The sequence below is a fragment of the Rattus norvegicus genome, chromosome X, assembly GCF_036323735.1.
Source record: "Rattus norvegicus strain BN/NHsdMcwi chromosome X, GRCr8, whole genome shotgun sequence".
Taxonomy (NCBI): Eukaryota; Metazoa; Chordata; class Mammalia; order Rodentia; family Muridae; genus Rattus; species Rattus norvegicus.
This window is the reverse complement of record NC_086039.1, coordinates 135,384,453-135,403,685: the sequence shown is the minus strand read 5'-3', so window position 1 is coordinate 135,403,685 and position 19,233 is coordinate 135,384,453. Positions and strand designations below refer to the sequence as shown.

Below are 19,233 nucleotides of genomic sequence, written 5' to 3'. Positions count from 1 at the left end.
AATACTGTCCAGCCAGGTGGCCCCATGGATCTGACATGAAGTTTACAAATAGAAAGTTAGCAGTAACAATTTTTTCTAAAAATAGAATTTAGTTTAACACTAGAGTTATTATTTGCTTTTGAATTTCAAGGCTATGAACGATGGCCTTTAAAACAAAGCTTCACTGTGGACCAGCCGGGTGGGCAGTGTGTTACACGGTGCAGATGATGAAAAGATTAAATGAAATTATTCCACAGGCCTAACCATTTGCAGTCACCTTTCAATACTGGTTACCTTTTTTGCTGTGTACTAGTTGGAAATAGTTGGAACAAAACTGAATAGTCCACTATAAAATCTTCTTCTAATGCTGATCCCTTTGAGCCTTGTGATTTAAAAAAACAGAAAAAAAAAAGAGTTTCGGGTGTGCTGAGGGAGGTGAGGCAGATGTGCTAATTGATAAAGTACAGTGTCATACATGACTAAAACAGCACCGTCAAAAATCAAGAGCCCAAGTCAACTCTAAGACTCCTTTGCATACATTGCTCCGGAAAAAATATCAAGTGGAAAGAAATAATAGTAAAGAGATTCAACTTCCTAAACTGTTTTATTTTCCTAGCAACTTCCAGCCTAGGGATGTTTGGTGTTCTCTCAGCAGCTACATTATTGGCTGAGGGCCTCGGGCTAAGGAGGGAACCAGGTCCTCAGAAGCAGCTGCTGGACACCTAGAAGCTGAGGGACTTGGGCGGGCCCGGGATCGAGCAAACCGGCCAACCGCTTCAGGCGTGAAGGCACTGGAGCTGTAGGTTTCCCCGAAGCGCCCTTTCTCAAGGCCATTGCCCCGACCTGTAACCGGGCCGGGCCGCCTGGCTCGCTCCGCAGGGCGCGGCCCTAGCGCCACCCGGCTCGCCCTGAAGAAGAGGTGGGACTTTCCCCACCGGAAGTGAACGCGTCCAGTCTCGGGGAATTGGGGCACCTCAACCAGTGTGTCAGGGAAACCCTTCCGGGTTTATGCTGGGGGTGGGGGGTGGGGGGTGGGTGAGGAAAAAAAGAGGTGGGTTCAACTGGAGTCCCTGCGGCCGCCGCCGCCGCCGGACGGCCCCCGCCCCTTCCCCGTCCGTCCGCTAGCAGCAAGGCCAGGGCGGCCCGGTGGCCATGGCCTTGTCTTGACAGAACCTCCTGGGCGGCTGGGAGCTTGTGGACAGCAGGGTAAGCGGCGGCAGCGGCTCCAGGGAAGGCGGCGGCAGAGGTGGCGACTCCGGGCGCCAGTGTGGAGGTCAGGCGACTCCTAACGCGCGCCCTTTCTCCCCCTCCCCTCGTTGCAGGCCGGACGAGCCCCGAGGGAACCGGGGACCCAGAGACCCCGCCCCGGCGGCAGTGAGCGCGGCGGGGCCCGGAGGCCTTGGGCCGGCTCGGCAGCGGCGCCAGCAGGAAGCGGGGACCCCGGGCCCCTTTGTGTGCTGGGCGGGGGAGGGGTGGCGGGCAGCCCCCGGCCGCGAAGCCCCCGCCCCTTCCCGCGTTGGGGTGCGCGGCGGCTCCCCACCCTCGCTCGGCCGCTCGCCGGCGATCCCTCCTCCCCACGCCCCCCGGGCCGCCTTGGGTTCCTATAGGAAGGGCATCAGCATCCCATCCCCACCCACCCGACACTTGGCTCTTTTCCCCTCCCCCTCCTGTAACTTCCTCCTCGTCCTCGGTTGGGCCCTCCGCCTCTCCGCACTCTCCTCCCCAGTTCGCACATTTCCGCCCACCTTCCGCCTGGCCTTGCCGCAGCGCAGCTAGCGGGGTGTTATTTTTCCCCCCTTGGGTAAGGAGTTGGTGAAGGTGAGACTCATGAGGGAATACAAGGTAGTGGTGTTAGGGAGCGGAGGGGTTGGCAAATCTGCCCTCACTGTGCAGTTTGTCACCGGGACTTTCATTGAGAAATATGACCCCACCATTGAAGATTTCTACCGCAAAGAGATCGAAGTGGACTCTTCTCCGTCAGTACTGGAAATTCTGGACACCGCGGGAACAGAGCAGTTTGCCTCCATGAGAGATCTGTACATCAAAAACGGCCAAGGTTTCATCCTGGTGTATAGTTTGGTTAATCAACAGTCTTTTCAGGTAATCAAACCAAGTCTTGTAATTTCTTTGAAGGGGGGTGTGGTAATCCTACATGTACTTCTGATTTGCTTGAGCTGTGCGTTAATGAGTGCGTTTGGCTTTTGAAAGTTTGGCATGGTATGGGAAGGCACTGGATTGTTTCTGTAGAGAGTGCTAGAGTAACGCACATCGACAAATATTTTAAAGTTATTTTTAAGGAAAAGAAAAGTGAAAACGAAATAGGTCAGCCTGTTTTTTTTTTAGCCCTATGGTACAACCTGAAGTTGCTTATTCACTTCAACAAGTATTGATTAACGAGTTCAACAAAACATTTCGGAGATAACCTCAAGTGTGGAGCACGATGGGAGGTTTGAAGTCCATCCTCTCTTACACACAGCTAAAACCTGTGTACCTGCTTTTCCTTCCTCCCCTTCTCTCTTGCTCCTAAGTTCCTCAGCTTGAATCTAAATCTCAGTAGTGCAAAATACATGCGAGTCCTGCTTTCTTGGCATTTTTCTTGGGGGAATGCAGCTGAAAGGGAAGTTGCTAGTCTGAAAAGACTAGTACCTGGGATTCATAACCAACAGAAAGCCAGGATGACTCTCCTTTTCTCCCGTCGATCCATATCGTTGCTGCCATCACAGCCTATACTTAAAGAAAATATGTGGGACTGGGAACGCTGAGCGCGTGCAGATTTCCTATCCCAGTGGGGTAGCCAACCTGGATCTGGTCCAGTTGCTTTAGAAAAATCCCTCCATCCTTCACTGGGAAACAGACTGAAGTTAATGTTATTTTAAGAGATGCACTAATTGTTGCTATTTATTCCTTGAAAATAAATGACCTTATATTGACCCGTTATATTGACCTCCATTGATTTAGGAAACGGATATATATTTTTTCAGCGTTTAAAGGTATGCACTTAATGTTGCTTACTTAAGAAATCTTAAGTGCCTTAGCCAGTAGTATGCTAGTTTCACATTCTTTGGGAGTTGAAGTTAAAGTGCTATGTATGAATTTTTCTGGTAACCTTATACAACAACTTCAAGAACTTCTTTGTAAAGAGTCTAAGTTCTGGGCAAATAACTCTAAAGAACATTTTAGGTAGAGTCACATTCCACACAAAAGTCCTATAAGCATTTCCCTCAGAAAGTGCTAAGGGTATTATTTGACAGGTATTTTCTTGCTAAGGCATCCTAAGATTTGTTTTTCTATCATCAGACTCTCCTGGTCTTTTCAGAGGTGTTTCATAAGATTTCCACTGTATCCTCTCTGTTATAGACATAAATATGGAGTGTGGGACTGTGGCATTGTTTCAGCAGAGAGTCAGATTCCTTTGAGGCAAAAGTTGGTATTCGTAGCTAAACTTGTTCCAGAAGGAAACGCAGAAAAGCAACTTAACAATTCAGAGAAGACTGAATTGGTATATTTGACCTGTGTGTGAGAATGTTTTGTTTACTGTAATTAGTCAAATACATATTTATATTTAAGTCAACTCTTAAGTTACAAAATTAAAAAAAAATAGGCAATGCTGGCCTAACCCTATAATATTCCTATAGCAAAACCATTCTCTTCAGAAATTGATATAACTGAAAAGTAGCTAATGCTCTGATCTTTAGGAATTAGCTACAGTTAGTTCCATGCAATACATGTGTGAGCAAATCAGAAGGGAAGCAAACATGGGAGAAGACACGTATGACTTCTCACCCAGACTCCAGATGCATTGGCCTTCTTGGGCTGAGTTCACTTTTACCACAGTTGCTTGCTATTACAAGGCTAAACACAGTAACCAATGTAAAATGAAATATTTATGACTATGAATCTTAAAACTGGGTTTCTAAGCATTAGGCGGTGTCTGTCTGTCTGTCTGTCTCTCCCTCTCCCCTCTTCCATCTCCCCTCCCCTCCCTTTCTCCCTCTTCTCCCTCTCTCCTTGCCTCTAAAATATTTTCCCTTAAGCCCTCTTGCTAAATGACTAGGAGTTACATACATGCCGCAGTCCTATGCTGGGTTAACAGGTGTTACAAGGACTGATGACAACTAGGCAGGTTTAGGGAGCTGGCCAAACATCTGTATGTTTGAATGGAGAATCATATTTGGGGACATGATTCTTTAATCAAAGTAGACTGAAGGTGGGGGTCGGGTTAGAGGAGCTTTAAGGTTAGTGCACACTTAAGTTTTATATTCCTGATGCACAAAGCATCTAGTTCTCAAATCGTCAGGGGGAAATGCGATTGTTGTCCTTATTTCAGGATGTGACTTTAGCTTTATATAATCACCAAGTCGTGATTTTTGTGATTTTTTGTAAGGTGTCAGCTGTGCTAATACAGAAGGCTAATGTTGTTCTTTCCCTTTGTGATTGCTTGACTAGGATATCAAGCCAATGAGAGATCAGATTGTGAGAGTGAAGAGATACGAGAAAGTTCCACTAATCCTAGTAGGAAACAAAGTGGATCTGGAACCAGAAAGAGAGGTTATGTCTTCTGAAGGCAGAGCTCTGGCTCAAGAATGGGGCTGTCCTTTCATGGAAACATCAGCAAAAAGTAAATCAATGGTGGATGAACTTTTTGCTGAGATCGTCAGGCAAATGAACTATTCATCCCTACCCGAGAAGCAAGATCAGTGTTGTACAACTTGTGTTGTCCAGTAAAAAAGAAAACCTCAAACATGGCCATACCGAGCAGGTTAGTTGGTGGAATTGTGTGGACTAAGGGGTCTTTTGGTTTTAATCAAGTATAAAATAAACAGATGGTTAATGGTAATATACTCATACATTTGATACCTCCTTAAATTTCTGTATTTTTAAAACATTATTCCTCAGCATAAAACCATCGTCAATCAGTGCAGGTAAGCCGAAGAAAGGTAAGAAATTGTGTGTGTTGCCCTTGAGGGGGCTTACATTTTAACGGAGTGATTTTCTAGTTTTTCTTCTTAGCCTCGATAACGTTTGGAGGGAGATTCAAACCATAGTCCATCTTTCTCCTGGTTAGAGCACAGGAGAGCATTCAGAAATAATTTCACCAGATAATGAATGATTTTCAGGTACTTTTTAATATTTTTATATTCTGGGCAAGAGAGCCACTATAATTGAAACCACCAATTTTCTAATCATACAAGTATTTAATTTAACAGAATGATTATTTAATCAAGTTCATCTGTACCTTGCACTTCTGGAACTTAAGTGACCTCTGGTATTAACTTCCTTCTGAATAGCTGATGAAGTGAAAAATGTGTTTAAATCATCTGTAATGTGTCTGAAGACACTATCCTGAGCACAGATCATTTCTACTCAGCTTAGTAAATAATCAAGTTAAGAACAATAGCAAGCCTTACATTAAATGGTAGTATGTTTTTTAAATGAGCTTTCAAGAAAATAAGGTTATGTAAACCTTTGAGCTATTGAACATTTAAGATGACATAATTGTATACATATCTTGATCTTTTCAGCTGGCTTGTAATCCGATAACAGTCTCAGAGAATAGCCCTTAGATAATAACATAATCAACCAATACTGTGCAAGATTAAGAAAAGCACAGTAAATGCCAGATTGACGAGACAGTATCAGGATGAAACTGACCCCTCTGAGCCAGGGCTGACCTCCAGGCTAGAAGAAGCTTTGCAAATGGCAACAGGCATTTCAGGTCATAGAGATGATTCCTAACCAAGGGTCTGGCTTTATTCCTGCTGCCTAGAGAAAGGACTCAGGGCCCCCAATTTATCTTTTTAGAAAAGGTCTCTTGTCAGGTAGCATCATCTTTGAAAATGAAGGATGACAATAGTGCTTTATTCAGAATGTTTTTGCTCATCAGCCTTTATCATCCGAGAACATGGATGAAAACTCATTTATTATGTCTAGGTACATGTGTTGTTTTATAAAGTCAGTGTTGGGACTGTAGTTTAGCTTATATATTGCCGATAGTGTCTCCCATCCAGTTAGTTTTGAGGTGGCTCATATGATATGTAGGTGACAATTGAATCCTACCTCTTGATTCCATAACCTGTCTTTTAAATCATAAACCACCTTCAGGTTTGAACAAGTTCTGTGTGGTGATAGCATCTTTACCATTAAGTACTGCTTCTCTCACACTGGTGACTGAACAGATGACATATATTTACCTCATCCTTATACAAAGTAGCCAAATCCCATAAAATGTCCTTCCTGTCATTAATATAGGAAAGGAGGGTAAAAGTGAAGTTCTTTCATACACATAGGAGGTCAGTTGTTACCCCTGTTGAGAAGTGGATCATTTCTACAGCTGCCTTTAAATAGTTTGTGTTATAAGTGACGTTTGAGCTTGTTTCTCCTTTTATACATTCCTGCTCTCAGTTTTTCCATTACTTACAGGGATATATGTGTACGTGGGATGCATTGAATATATCAAGCCAACTGTGTCATGCTTTCTGTTGATTAGCATACTAAACTCAAATGTTATTAATACCAGTAATTCCACATTTTCTTAGGTGACTTTGTGTAACGTGTACCTTTTACTTGATTTTCTTGCTGTTGTTTTTATAAGCTGAGCACCAGGCTGAAGATGTAGCACCTGAAATGAAACTTCATCAGCCAGATTTCTGAAGGATCTTTTAGAACAGTGTGTACCATATACAGGCTTTTTCTAACCCCAAATCAGATAGAAGTGCTAGGTATGCAGGTCTGTGACCTGAGGCTAGTGGAGTTTGTGCTCGTCCTTCCTTATTGTCACCTGAACAAGTATGTGATGGATTGTGAGTCTCTGTGAGTCACAGAGCCCTGAAGGCTGTCAGTTCTAGATCTAAACTGACGAGCAAACTTCAACTAGTAAAGGTGACTTGAAAAGGTTTTGGCTGGCATCCTAGAAGAAGACTTTGTGTGAAGTTAGAAATAATAGTACTTAAGACACAAAGACCGTGGTTGCTGCTGATCATGGGCTGTGTTTAACTGAGGGGGACATTTATTAGTGTTCTGAGAATGGCCCCTGATAATTCCTCACATTTATTTCCTAATACTCTTTAATTTGGGTCACCAATCTGTTGCCTAACACCTGCTTCAGGGCCTGGCTCTCAGGATTGTTTCTTCCCCTTTTACCCTCCTACTGGCAGTCATTTTATTGTAAATTAGGAAGTGTGGCAGATTCTTTAGAGCCAGCCACCATCCTGATTTCCTTAGTGACCATCAGTGGTTTCTAGCAAGTTCTTTGTAGAACTGCAACTGGGCAGCCATGTTCTACCCCTTGTTTTAGTCCCCAAGTAAGTAGCTCCTACATCTGGGTGTCTAGTATTTCAATAGATAGTGTGCTATTGGAGTATAATGTTATTGAGAAAGATGACTTTTCTTACTAACCTCCTATAAAAGAAGAAAGTCAGAGAAGTGTGGGGATTGAGAGGAAGGAGAGAGCAGAAATTCTCAGTATTCTGGGCTTCTGTTGTTGAGGGCTGTTCTCTGATAGGACCATCAAGTGTTGAACATTTGTGGCAGCTACCCAGTAGATTTGATATTATACTCTGATCTTCCACTTTTGACTATATTATCTCTAGAAATTGCCAGATATTCCCATGGGAATGTGAGTAGAATGGCCCCTGGTTAAGAACCAGGGAGTTTAAGTTGCTTGGGACCAGTGGGTAGCATTTGAGTCAGGCCCTGAAACAGGGTATGGTGCATGGGCAGGGAAGGTAGGGTTTTTTTCTAAACAGAAGGAATTTGAAGATGAGTCATAATAAAATACTTAAATGTTCCATTTCCCCAAAAGAAGGAGGATATGCATTAAAGTTATCCTTTATGTGGTAATTGGGTCTAACCTTTTGGCAAGGAGAGTTTTTAAAAATGATGCTTGAGGCAGTCCTATGTGTCTATCCGGTATTAATGAGTGTTTCAAAGGAAAAAAAATTTTACAAAAGGCAGAACAGCGTCCTTTGCTATGTCCTGAAGGTCTGTAAATTTTTCTAACGTTTTCTTCAGCATGTTATAGATGGAACAGGTTCTCCCAAGTAGAGTAAATGGTGTATAAGGGTACCAAACACCAGGAAGCAAAATGAAAGAACAAAGATCATTATTTATGTCAGCCCCAGTTCATTATGTACGTCAGCCTGAAGAAAAAGGAGAGATTCTTGATTCAAGACTAGCACGTCATTTCACGTGCAGCAGAATGCCCGGGATGCTAACAAAGGCTCCTGGAAGGCTAAGCATCTATGAATGGGATTTTATTCTAGCTGAACTTACTATTTCTTAGATGGAGTAGAATGGATGAGAATTTTCAAGCCTTTTTTTTTTTAAATACAAATGTGGTCCGAGAACCGTTTCTTAATCTTTTTTCCTGGTTTTTTTTTTTTCACTAAATATGATAGTGCAGCAAATGTGCAATGAAAATCCTCAAGATTCAATCACATTATGTACCATGGAATGCTGGCATGTTCATATCCAAGTTAAACATTACTGTGTGAGCCTGGGGTGGATGTCTGCTGCAGAAAGTGCATGCTGTAGGTGCATCTGTCTTTCCTCCTGCCTTATCAAGCATGCAGTTTAAGTAGAGAGACAGTCCCCTATTTATCCTTTATCCTTATGTGCCAGAGAGGAGAGGGGGATCTGAACTGGGGAGAAGCGTGCTTTGGAACAGTGAGCCCTGAGAGCCTGGACTGAAGTAGTGGACAGAGCTGCTTGCCTCCTACTGCTGGAGACTCTCACCAGCCCTTGTCTGACCCCACAAGTTGTCAGATTGACACTTCAGTGTAGATGGGGGACTGATTAGACCTCTACTGGCTGTGGATGTGTCTCAGTAGAAAGACTTCATGTACCTTGTCCCTCTTTGATTGCTTCCTCCAACCTCAAGATTAGGCTTTTATTGTAGAATGAAATGGATGTGAGCTGATCAGTTTTACTCCATTACCCCTCTGGCTTAGCACGAACCATCAGTAGAATTAACAAAAATTGCATCATGGAGTTGGAGAACCGCCACTGAGGAAGCGTTCTAGCCTTTCTACTGGAACAATTCTCCTCATGGGATTGCTTCTCAGTGGAGTTGTACAATTCAGAAGATAATGTAACTAAGAAAAATGGAAGTTCTGTCAGTTATTAGAAAACGTATCCAATCAAAACCATATGCACAAGTGCCTTGGATTAGCCACAGTATACACAGTATTGGGAATATTGGTTTCAGAAAGTTCTATTTACAGTTGTGGGGAACAGTATTTTACTTGGACTGATTCAAAGTTAGCAATTAGAATCGCACCGTTGGCCACACACTATTACCTTGTCACTGTACATGGTGATAGTATTTGAGATGGTAGAATTGAATTCATCATGTTAAGCATCTGGTGATCTTAGCTCTAGGCCGTAAGAAGTATCTAGCTCCTTCCCTTTGACTCTGAGTCCATCATTCAGCATGTCATGGGGTCAGCTTTTGCTATCTACGTTTAATGGCATTGAATGAGTAGTTTAATGATTTAGTCTTCCTATCCCAGTGACTTTAAAAAGCTTCAAACAAATTAGGGTAAAGAAATGAAGCAAGATAGGTAACAGGACCACCAACAAAATACCCTACCTCTTCGCTTAACAGAGCTTCATCAATACCACTAATACTTAGCTCAAATATGAAAATGTCAAGTAAAATTATAAGGAAAATTTCATCTTCTACACACGCTCCTTACTTAAATTTCCAGAATTTCAAATGTCTGAAACTAGAGGAAAAAAGAAAAAAAGTAACTGTGGTCGCACATCTATATATGCTAAAAGATAAAAACAATTATGGTAATAAACACCATTGTGTTTAAAATTGTAAAAGCCATTAAAGCAAAAAAGACATCCACAGACGGCTAAGGCCCTCACAGCTCTTTGTTAATATCCTAGGCATTCTGCTGCCTCGTGAAATGATGTGTTTTGTCCTGAATCAAGACTCTCCCATTTTCTGCAGGCTGACATAAATACTGATCTTTGTCCTTTCAGGTCTGTGTCTGGTACTTTGGTGTACCAGCTTACTCTACTTCGGAGATCCTTTTTCATTTACTGAGAGAAAGTGTGAACTATTGTTTGTTTCTATTTTTTGCTCTCATAATTTTATTAGAGAAATATTTTAAAAAACCAAACACTTTAGCACGACTTTGAGTAGAAGCTTCCAGAATTAAGATTGTTGGCTGGCTGACAGTGTAAGTATTATGTTATGGTGTGGAGTGAAGGGAAGCATCAGGTCCCAGCTTTGCAGCAAGCATGTCCCAGTGTGATACCCCGAGAAGAACATGTGCTCAGCCTTTAAAGATTCTGGAGTGATTTTCTTTGAAATGAATGAGGGTGTTAATAAACTGAACATTTTGCTGTCACTGAGAGCAAAGACATTTACATTTTCCCTCTTGAATATTACTAATATGACATACTGTCCTTTTGGCTTAATGAAAGAAGTTGCTTCAGTATTCATTGCTGCAGAGAATTATAATTTATCGCTGTCTTTGAATGAGACCCTTATTATTTTGTTTAAAGGTATGCTCAATGTTAATATTGTTGAGTATGACTCAGAATTTATTGGCGTACCATCTTCAGGCATGTGGGTAGATAGGGTAAATGGTGCTCAGAGATTTTTAGGTGGAAAGTGGTGGACATGTAACTTTTATGTCATACAGAATGTGATTAGTAAGCTGGTTTGTGCCGTGTAAGTACTTTATCACTTTGACGTTACAGTATTAAGCCAACATATTTTATAAATTCAATAGGATGTTAAAATCATACCTGAAAAACTCAAGCTCTTGTATATTTATTTTGGAAATTGCTAATTAGAATTTATGGCAAGCTGTTTAAAATTAACTGGAGGAAGTCTAATACGAGTTAGTGAAAATTTTAGTATTATAGACATAAATAAATACTGTTTTGGCTTAAAGGGTATATAAATTCTAAGCTTGAAAAGTCCCTAACTGTGGCGGGTCTTTAGTGTGAATTATTAAAGAATTGATGATGTGATCCTAGTGGTCTAAAACTCAATAACATAGTAAGGAAATGAAAGCAATTCCTGACATTATATACTCAGTTATGAAGTTGCTTTCTCACTGTTTTATATACTAGAGATAGCAACTCTGTGAGAGAAGCGTTTTCCTTGCTATTAATGATAAGGAAGCTGGACTCGTTCAGACGTAACTCATGTTCTAATCTAATACTTAGCTTTCTACATTTAAGACTTACTTTTAACTCGGCAAAGTTTTTGTGATAGTTTTTAAAAAGGAAGATTTTTGTAATATGTTTAGGTGGCAGGATTTCAGTAATGATGAGTGGGAAATTCTTTCCAAGTAATCATGGTTATACTACAGCTAATGAGAACACATTCTCTCAGGCTCTTTGAACACTAATAGAAGTATGTCTGTCAAATGAAATTAGAATGACGTGTTTCTGGACGTTCCTTGTTGAGATCTTACACTGGCTTCACTTGGCACTGTCTCACACTCGCTTTTCTTTTGTTTCTGGCTATATAACATTTTTATCTTCTACAGTAAACAACAAACACAATTTCACTCCTCTAGAAGCCAATTTGTGACTCAGCACAGCTGAAGGACATAGTGTTTGTCTGGATGATGGATTTTTCTCGCCCATTATTAGATGGAAGGCAGAAATCTGTCAGCTGTAAAGGATGGGAACTGAGGAGTCTGTAACAGGAGAAGTTCTTGTGATTAGGAGGGTGCCCATAAAAAAGGGCAAATTAGCATAGGGCGTGTGGCCTGCTTCGTGTCCCACTCCAGGATTCCCACAAACCTAAACTCTGGTAACAGTAGTATACTAATCGGTAACTCATGATGGGCATTGAAGACTACCACCATTTCCAGTTACAATAGGAACAGATCCAGTTCCAAGTGAAGCACCATTTGCCCCAGGTTCTATACTGTAAGATCATTTTAATCAGTATGAATGTTTTAAATATCATATGTGTAAATGAGAAGTGTCATAGTATTGTAAGTAGTAACAGACACAATGTGTTCTCTCTGGTTCAGCCTTACTACACTTCTGCTTTTTGGTGACTTTTCTGGACCTTTGTAGTAAATTACTTTGTTACTTAAACTGATGGAGATCACAATGAAATTCCACTGAGAGCCCATGATTTACACTAGTGACCTGCAGTATGCATCCATCCATTTATCTAACCATCTATCGTCTGTCTGTCTATCCAACCACCCACGCATCCATCCATCATCACTCTCTGTCTACCTTTCCATCCATCTATCCATATATGTATGTGTGTGTATGTATGCATGCATATCTTTGGGTTTGTTATTGCAAGGGTTATCCCAATGTTCTTCTGTATATTTCTAGGTTTTCATGAGATGTCTTTGATCTTACTTGCAGATAAAAACTCAGAGGAAATTTGCACAGATGCTGCTTTGGAGAACTTTACAACCTGGGTTGCAGAACTGAGCCTTGGTAAACCTGTCTCTATCACAGCATGTTGCCATACATCTAATGAAGTGCATAAGGTCTTTGGCCCTCCAGATCCATGGACCTTAACAGTAATGCTTAGCACGTTTACCATACATTTAAAATCTGTTCTTTATCAATCCGTCCGTTTATAGCTTTTTAAGTTCTTATTGATGGCTAATATGAAAGGGTTAATTTTAATATGTTAGTTGATTTCGTTAATCAGTTTCTCAACTTGTATTTATTACTCAAACTCAGTATTACCTACTCAATGCCTTTTAAAAGAAAGATATAATGGAGAAAAAATTGAGCCTTAAACAAATGGTTACTTCTGTATATTACCTCGTAGCAATGCTTCATCCTATTTGTAAAATCTTTCTCCTTTAAATGGTTGGTTAATACTTTGAGACTTTGTTTACGTGTGGCAGTGTTGTAAAAAGAAACTAAAGATCACGTTTTACCTGTATGGATGGAATATCCCTTTTCTTCAAGTACGGTTTTTGTAATTAACAAGTTCTGAAAGTTCCAGGTGATATTGGAGATTGACTGTACAGCATGACTTGAAGAGTTAAGTATTTGATTCCATCAGGCCTTCACATGTGTTAATCTCATTGACAGCAGTGAATTGCGGCAGTAACATTTTTCTTTCTGTGAAGTTCTAAACTTAGTTCTGACCTACTTAGCAATGCCTTTGAAAAGGGATATTGTGTCCATGGTAAATGAATTGTATACCTAAACAGATAGCTCAGCTTTGCCAGTCAGGCTTGTCATTGACATCTGGGAGACTTCTGCACATGTAAAATTGAATTCAGATAAAACCATGGACAATTTCTAGTTCTTAATATTTGTCTTTCTGAATAATAGTTTAAAGCAATATTTGTTAATGTTTTCTTGCACTATCACAACTGCTTTTTAGTTATTTTTCAAGAAGCATGTTCGTAGTAGAGACAAAAATCTGTGTAACAGGAGGGAAAATAGCGCCAAGTCTCTGGCTGGCTGTGTTTTCTTTTTGCAAATGTGCTTTCTAATAGCCATTGCCTTCCGTGTTGTTTACCTAATCAGCACATTTTGTCTGAATACTTGAACATTTTACCAATAACGCAGGTATAGTAAAAGAAAAATACTTACAACGAGTAATTTTTGGTTCAGTTTCAACATCATGATGACGAGTGCTTTTTCTAGCAATTATTTTTCAATTGTGTAAGTTTGACAGTATTTTGTTGGGGGTTTTTATTTGGTTTTATTTGTGTGCTTTTAATTTGCAGAAGTTAGTAACTGCAGCTCACCTACTGCACCAAAGTTCTCGATTTTAGGAGCCCAGCTTTAGTCGTTTGAACATGCTTCTAAATAAAACAAAACCAAAACTATGCTTTGGATCTATAATAATAGCTCAGTAACTTTGTCAAGAAAAGCTCTATTATATGCAGTGATGGTTTGTGGAAGGGTGTGGCAAGTTTAAATTTGTATTGTGTGTGGTGTTCAAATAAAGTGATATCTACATTCATGTGACTTACTGGTCAGCATGGCCATTAATTAATGAGTAGAAAATGATTAAACTTTGATTTCCTTTTTTTAAATCGTGTTGCATTTGATTCCTGATCAGATTCCCTCAAGGTGAGCTCTTGTTCTTAAATTTGGGGTTCAATGGTGAGAGTATAAGGGTAGAGGCAGCTGAAACATTGGTTCTTCTTTACAAACTGCTTGAAATTCATACTTAGAGTTTGCACTTTAAAACCCAACACACATGTCAAGTAGCTTAAGTGGCCGCGGCTCATCATTATTGGCTCTGTGAAATTCTAGAGGAATCAAATAATTCATGATGGCTTCAACTGTCCGCACATTGATTTTTATACAGTTTCTTTCCTAGGAATATTCTTCTGTCCTTCCCTTCTTCGCCTTTTGTCACCTCTCTCTCTATCACAGTGTTCATTGACATTGACCTCAGCAGCAGATTTCACTTGGATTCACTTAGGATCGCAGGAATCAGGGGAAAGTGATTTTAAAGGTGGTTTCTCCAGCACATTTTAAGAAAAGGGACCAAAAGTTATTTTAGCTTCCTCAATAGATTGCATGTTGCTTATTAGGATAAGAAATGAATATTAAATGCAATATATGTCTTGTCTTTACTACGGCATCTGTTTAGGAGTTGTTCAGATCACTGCAGTAGGGCTCTGCAAATAAATCATGTAACCTATTATCATGGATCTAATGTACTGTAACATTATCAGTGAACAGGAAAAGCTCCAATAACAAGTACAAACATTGAACAATTACCTATGAAGATTTGTAAAAGTAAAGTTTTTCCAATAGATTTCATTCTTGTCATTTTGTAAGACGACCCTGCAGTCCACCTGTTTGTAACTTTTTTAATAAAATAGATATCTGTATTATGGAGGCTTGTCTCTTATTTAATTATTGGCATATTGCATCTTGTTCTAGATTGGCTAACTTGAGTTTTTTAGCAGGAAGTCATTAAACACATGATTATACATTATAGTACATACTTAAGCAGAAATTAAAAATTCATTCACTTGTTTCCTTAGTTGCTATTTTGACATTGTATGGGGAATACTAAAATATGCGCCAAATTAAAGTGCTTAATCAATTGGAGTAACTCAGACATGAAACCAATTAGTTTAAAAATGCATATAACTTAGTCTATATGCAGAAATGGCTAAAATACAAATTTGTTGACTGGAAACTGTGTATTAATAAATCTGGGCAATAGTAAGTAGTATAATTAAGTGTTAATGTATTAAATTAAGAAAATTCAAACAAATTATCATTTTGCTTTTGAGGTGAAGTTTTGGTTTGGTTTTGTAATGCTTTGAATTGAACCTAGAGCCTTGTAAATGCTGATTACCACATTGTCTTATCCGTTTGAAGGTTTAGCAAGTTGGTTAATTCATTGTCCATTCTAGTACTTTTAACTTGAACCAAGTAAGTATTTTAACCTTACTTTTTAAACTTATGATCAACTTTTTAAAATGGACAGGCATGTGGACTCCATTTGGGAATTTTAAAGAAATTATAAATGTGTACTCTATGTCGCAACATACAGGAAATATCTTATCAATCTCCAGTCTTGTGTTGGAATCCAGCCATCCCATATATGATATATTAGATATGGTCCTGCAGTCTTTCAAGGTTGCCCAACTTTCTCTGCCCAAAGCAATAGAATCCCTTCATCCAGTTAGGCCAACATTTCTAACCTTAGTAACAGAAAGAGGATGGGGTGGTACAAGATAAAGCTAAGGAAAATTAGCCAGATGAGCTGGAACTAGCATCAGGTATCAGAAAAGGACTCTATCCTAGGTCACCTTTACCTCCTCCGTATGGCTCTGAGACATCATTCTTACTTAAGAAGATGATTTCATCTAAAATTTATGTTCCTTCAAGATATAACATATTAGGGGGAGATCCAAAGCTGTAAAACTGAGGATTGAAGTGGGGACAGTTTTTCATTTATAATTGATGAAGCTAAGGTTTAGAAAAGTCATGGCTTAACTGTGTAAAGGAAAAATCAAATACCAAAAAACCTGATTCTTTTGGACCCAAATTCATCATTGGGTCCAAAATTCAAACTGGTATTATTAAAATTGTAAATCTTGTGGGGTCTAGAGAGATGTATCAGCCATTAAAGTGTAGTTAACTGGGGAAGATTACAGTCCAGGGGGATCCTACACCCTCCTCCGTTGTCTGTAGGCACCGGAAGTCTATATACATTCAGATGAGCATTACCATACATTAACGTTTTGCTTTTAAAAGAAACTTCAAGGAAGCAAGATTAATAAAAAATAGAAATGGCGGTTTTAACTCTGTGACAGTCCCTGTACAATAAAGTACTATGGGTCTTATTTAATGTGTATATGATACTGCTAAGAGTTTATGTAAGACACAAGTTATTTTCATTATAACTATTTTTCATTGGAAAGGCAATGTCTTAAATCAAGGATTTGGCAGCCTATGACTGCCAGGCAGAATCCAGCCCTGTTAGTGCCAAAAGAAGTGAAGTTGGATTTAGCAACTGTATCCAGAATCCATAGCAAAGCTCAGCTGCCCCCCTCAGTCCCATTTTGTGCTTAAAGCTACAGTTTGCGTGGAGAATCAGAAGCGCAGTTGATCCTAGTCACGTCCTTCTTCAGAAAGATCTCCATTTCCATGATTTTCACATGCTTTTGATAGGCCAGGTTACCCAACTCAGAAATGCCATAGATTTTACCTTTGAATTTTAATGTAAGCTGTTTCCTTGGAGGGGGAGCTCCTGAGATTTTGACTAAGTCACATGTTTATCCTTGGCACTTATCCCTAGTTTGTGATGACTATCCAGTAAATGTTTTACAAAATATATGTACATATATGCCTTGGCCCGTTAGGAGTCCTCTCTCCCAGCCCCCAGTTGTTTTTTTTTTTTTTTTTTTTTTTTTTTTTTTTTTTTTTTTTTTTTTTGCTGGATTTTCCTACCTCACCAATTGGGTGTAATAGGAAATGGTTTTTCTTCATCTTTGGTAGTGCTGGGCTGGATTTGTTTGTTTGTTTTGCTTTTGGGTTCTAATTGTAATAGTGATTTCTAAATTCACTTCCAAGGTCACAGTATAGCATAAGTAGATAAAAGTTAGGGAGCATAGGAATGTATTGAAAAGCCTGAAATCATAATCAAATCTCTGACTCAAGGGACAAAATCATAATCAGTGGATATAAGGTGCCACAGAGCAAGGTAATGTCTGGCATTCTAAATCTGTCTATGAACACATTGTTAGTTCATACGACCCATAGGAACCCTATTACTAATTTTATAATATATATACATATACATATACATATATATTTCTGCTAAATAAATGGAAATAGTATCAAACTTCCCTCTAAATTTGCATCTCTCTACTATCGATTAGTGAGCTCTCAGACCTCATCAGAGACATTTCTTTGCGCAGTGGACAGTAGTTCACATAGAAATGTGCAAACTGGTCAAAGTGCAGAAAATAAGGATCAGTGGAGCACACAGCCACAAATAGAACTTTATACCTCAACTTCTCCTTAAGCCTCAGGGACCATCCCAGAAGGGAGGGTAGACAAAATGTCAGGAGCCAAAGGTAGGTGAGGATCAGAGTCAAAGTCTGCAATTAAATCACCAAAGCTGTGGCTGAACAAATTCAAGCCAGCTAACATTCTAGTATGGAGTGGAAGGGGGAGGTCACAAGCCACCCTTCCTAAGGAGCTCTTGACGGTTTGTGGCTTCTGGAAGAGGGAAACTCAGTTTTGTTTAAGGGTATGGATCTTTGTAGGTTGGCCAATCTCCAGTGGTTGGCCCTACACTCATGATTATATGGGCAGCACAAATTGGCACTGAGGTTTTTTTTTAAGGTGGCAGAGAGGTAGGTATAGATCTGGAAGGAGTTGGAGGTGTGAATGGGGAGTAAATGGTAAGTGAGGTCAAAATACATTGAATGAAAGTCTCGATTATTGTCTTGAAAAATGATAATCATGAAAGCATTTGCTGTCCATCCATGGGGTTCCTTTCCAATAAATCCCAACGCCTCTCTACACTGACTTGCAGTCTGTTCTTAGGTAAGTCTGAGGAAAATGTTCACATTGAGAGCTGCAAAATGTCAAATACCTCCCTTTTAATGAGGCAACAATTTCCACTTTCCCTCTAAAGCATGAAATGATTTCCTACCTAGACGGCTACAGCCAACTCTGCTGCCTTTCCTTTGTCTCTGCCTCCATGTTCTCGTATTTGCCAACTAGCTTGACCTTCATTTAACTGAACAGCTCAGCACACCACCACCACCCTGCCCTCCCTCTTCTGTATGAATCAGTTTAATGAGTAATGTAGTTTCTGGAAGCAAGATTTGTTTTTCCTTTGCCTGCTGCAGGCCCTAATACTCCATCCTCAACTCCTTTGACAACAATAGTTTTTGAAAGTTTCATACTTACTTGTTGCTTGTCCTTCAAGCAGCCTCAGGCTGTCCTGGGAATATGAGTATATGTTCCAATATTGGTCATCAGTGCATTCTGCCATCTTAGCAGTTTCCCAGATGTCCCAGAAACTCTCAACTTTAAGTATTGAAAGAGCAGTCCCTAAAATCACTCTAAACATGTTTTTAGTGCTTTGTTCTGATCCCAAAATGTACAGAAGTCACAGGGAGGGCATTTAAAATACATACTGGGCTCTATATGCTAATTGTTGGTTAGTTGAGTCTAAATATGTGCTTGGGTTTCTCTGGTGGCTATGGCTCAGCCATTGCCAACTCCTGAGCTGCAGGTCTTTAAAGTCTCCAGCTGGGTAAAGATAACAGTTCCCTTCACCTATGAATGGATGATTTGCTTGTCACAGTGGAGTTGCTGTAGACCTGAGCTATTTTAGATAAACATGGACCTATAAGATCAGTGCCTTTGTTAAACATTCAGTAAGCTTCAAAGGATGTGCAAAACTAGTATAAGTTGGGTTAGGATGTGTGAAACGTGGTTAAGCAGAGTTTAAATGGTATATGATAAGGCTGCATGTTCTGATGGCTTCCAAACAACCATCATGGTGAGGCAATGTGATGTACCGGATGCCAGGGAGTCCAGAGAAAGGATTTGATTTCCTTTTCTGGGGGGTGGGACAGAGGGGGGAGGTCAAAGGAACTTGCATTGTGAGCTGTATCTTCAAGAGTAAGAGCAATTTATGAAAATGGGTATTTCCATGGGCATGTCCAGTGGGCTTTGAAAGAAGACTGTGAGCAAAGATACACTGAGAATTCCTGGTAGGCTTGGGGGAGCGACAGTGAGTAGGTACCAACTAAAGGGTTCTGGCTGCAGAGTGAGACAGGAGGACAG

The 19,233-nt window shown here is 40.1% G+C and overlaps 1 protein-coding gene across 1 annotated transcript; it reads left to right on the top strand.

Annotated features, from left to right (window-relative positions):
• The first annotated feature begins 1,687 nt into the window (after positions 1–1,687).
• Rap2c (RAP2C, member of RAS oncogene family) lies at positions 1,688–14,805 on the top strand. The gene is made up of 3 exons (NM_001106950.2): positions 1,688–2,079; positions 4,426–4,738; positions 12,343–14,805. The coding sequence occupies exons 1-2, from the start codon at positions 1,807–1,809 to the stop codon at positions 4,702–4,704; spliced, it is 552 nt and encodes a 183-aa protein (NP_001100420.1). The 5' UTR covers positions 1,688–1,806; the 3' UTR covers positions 4,705–4,738; positions 12,343–14,805.
• Positions 14,806–19,233: the final 4,428 nt, after the last annotated feature.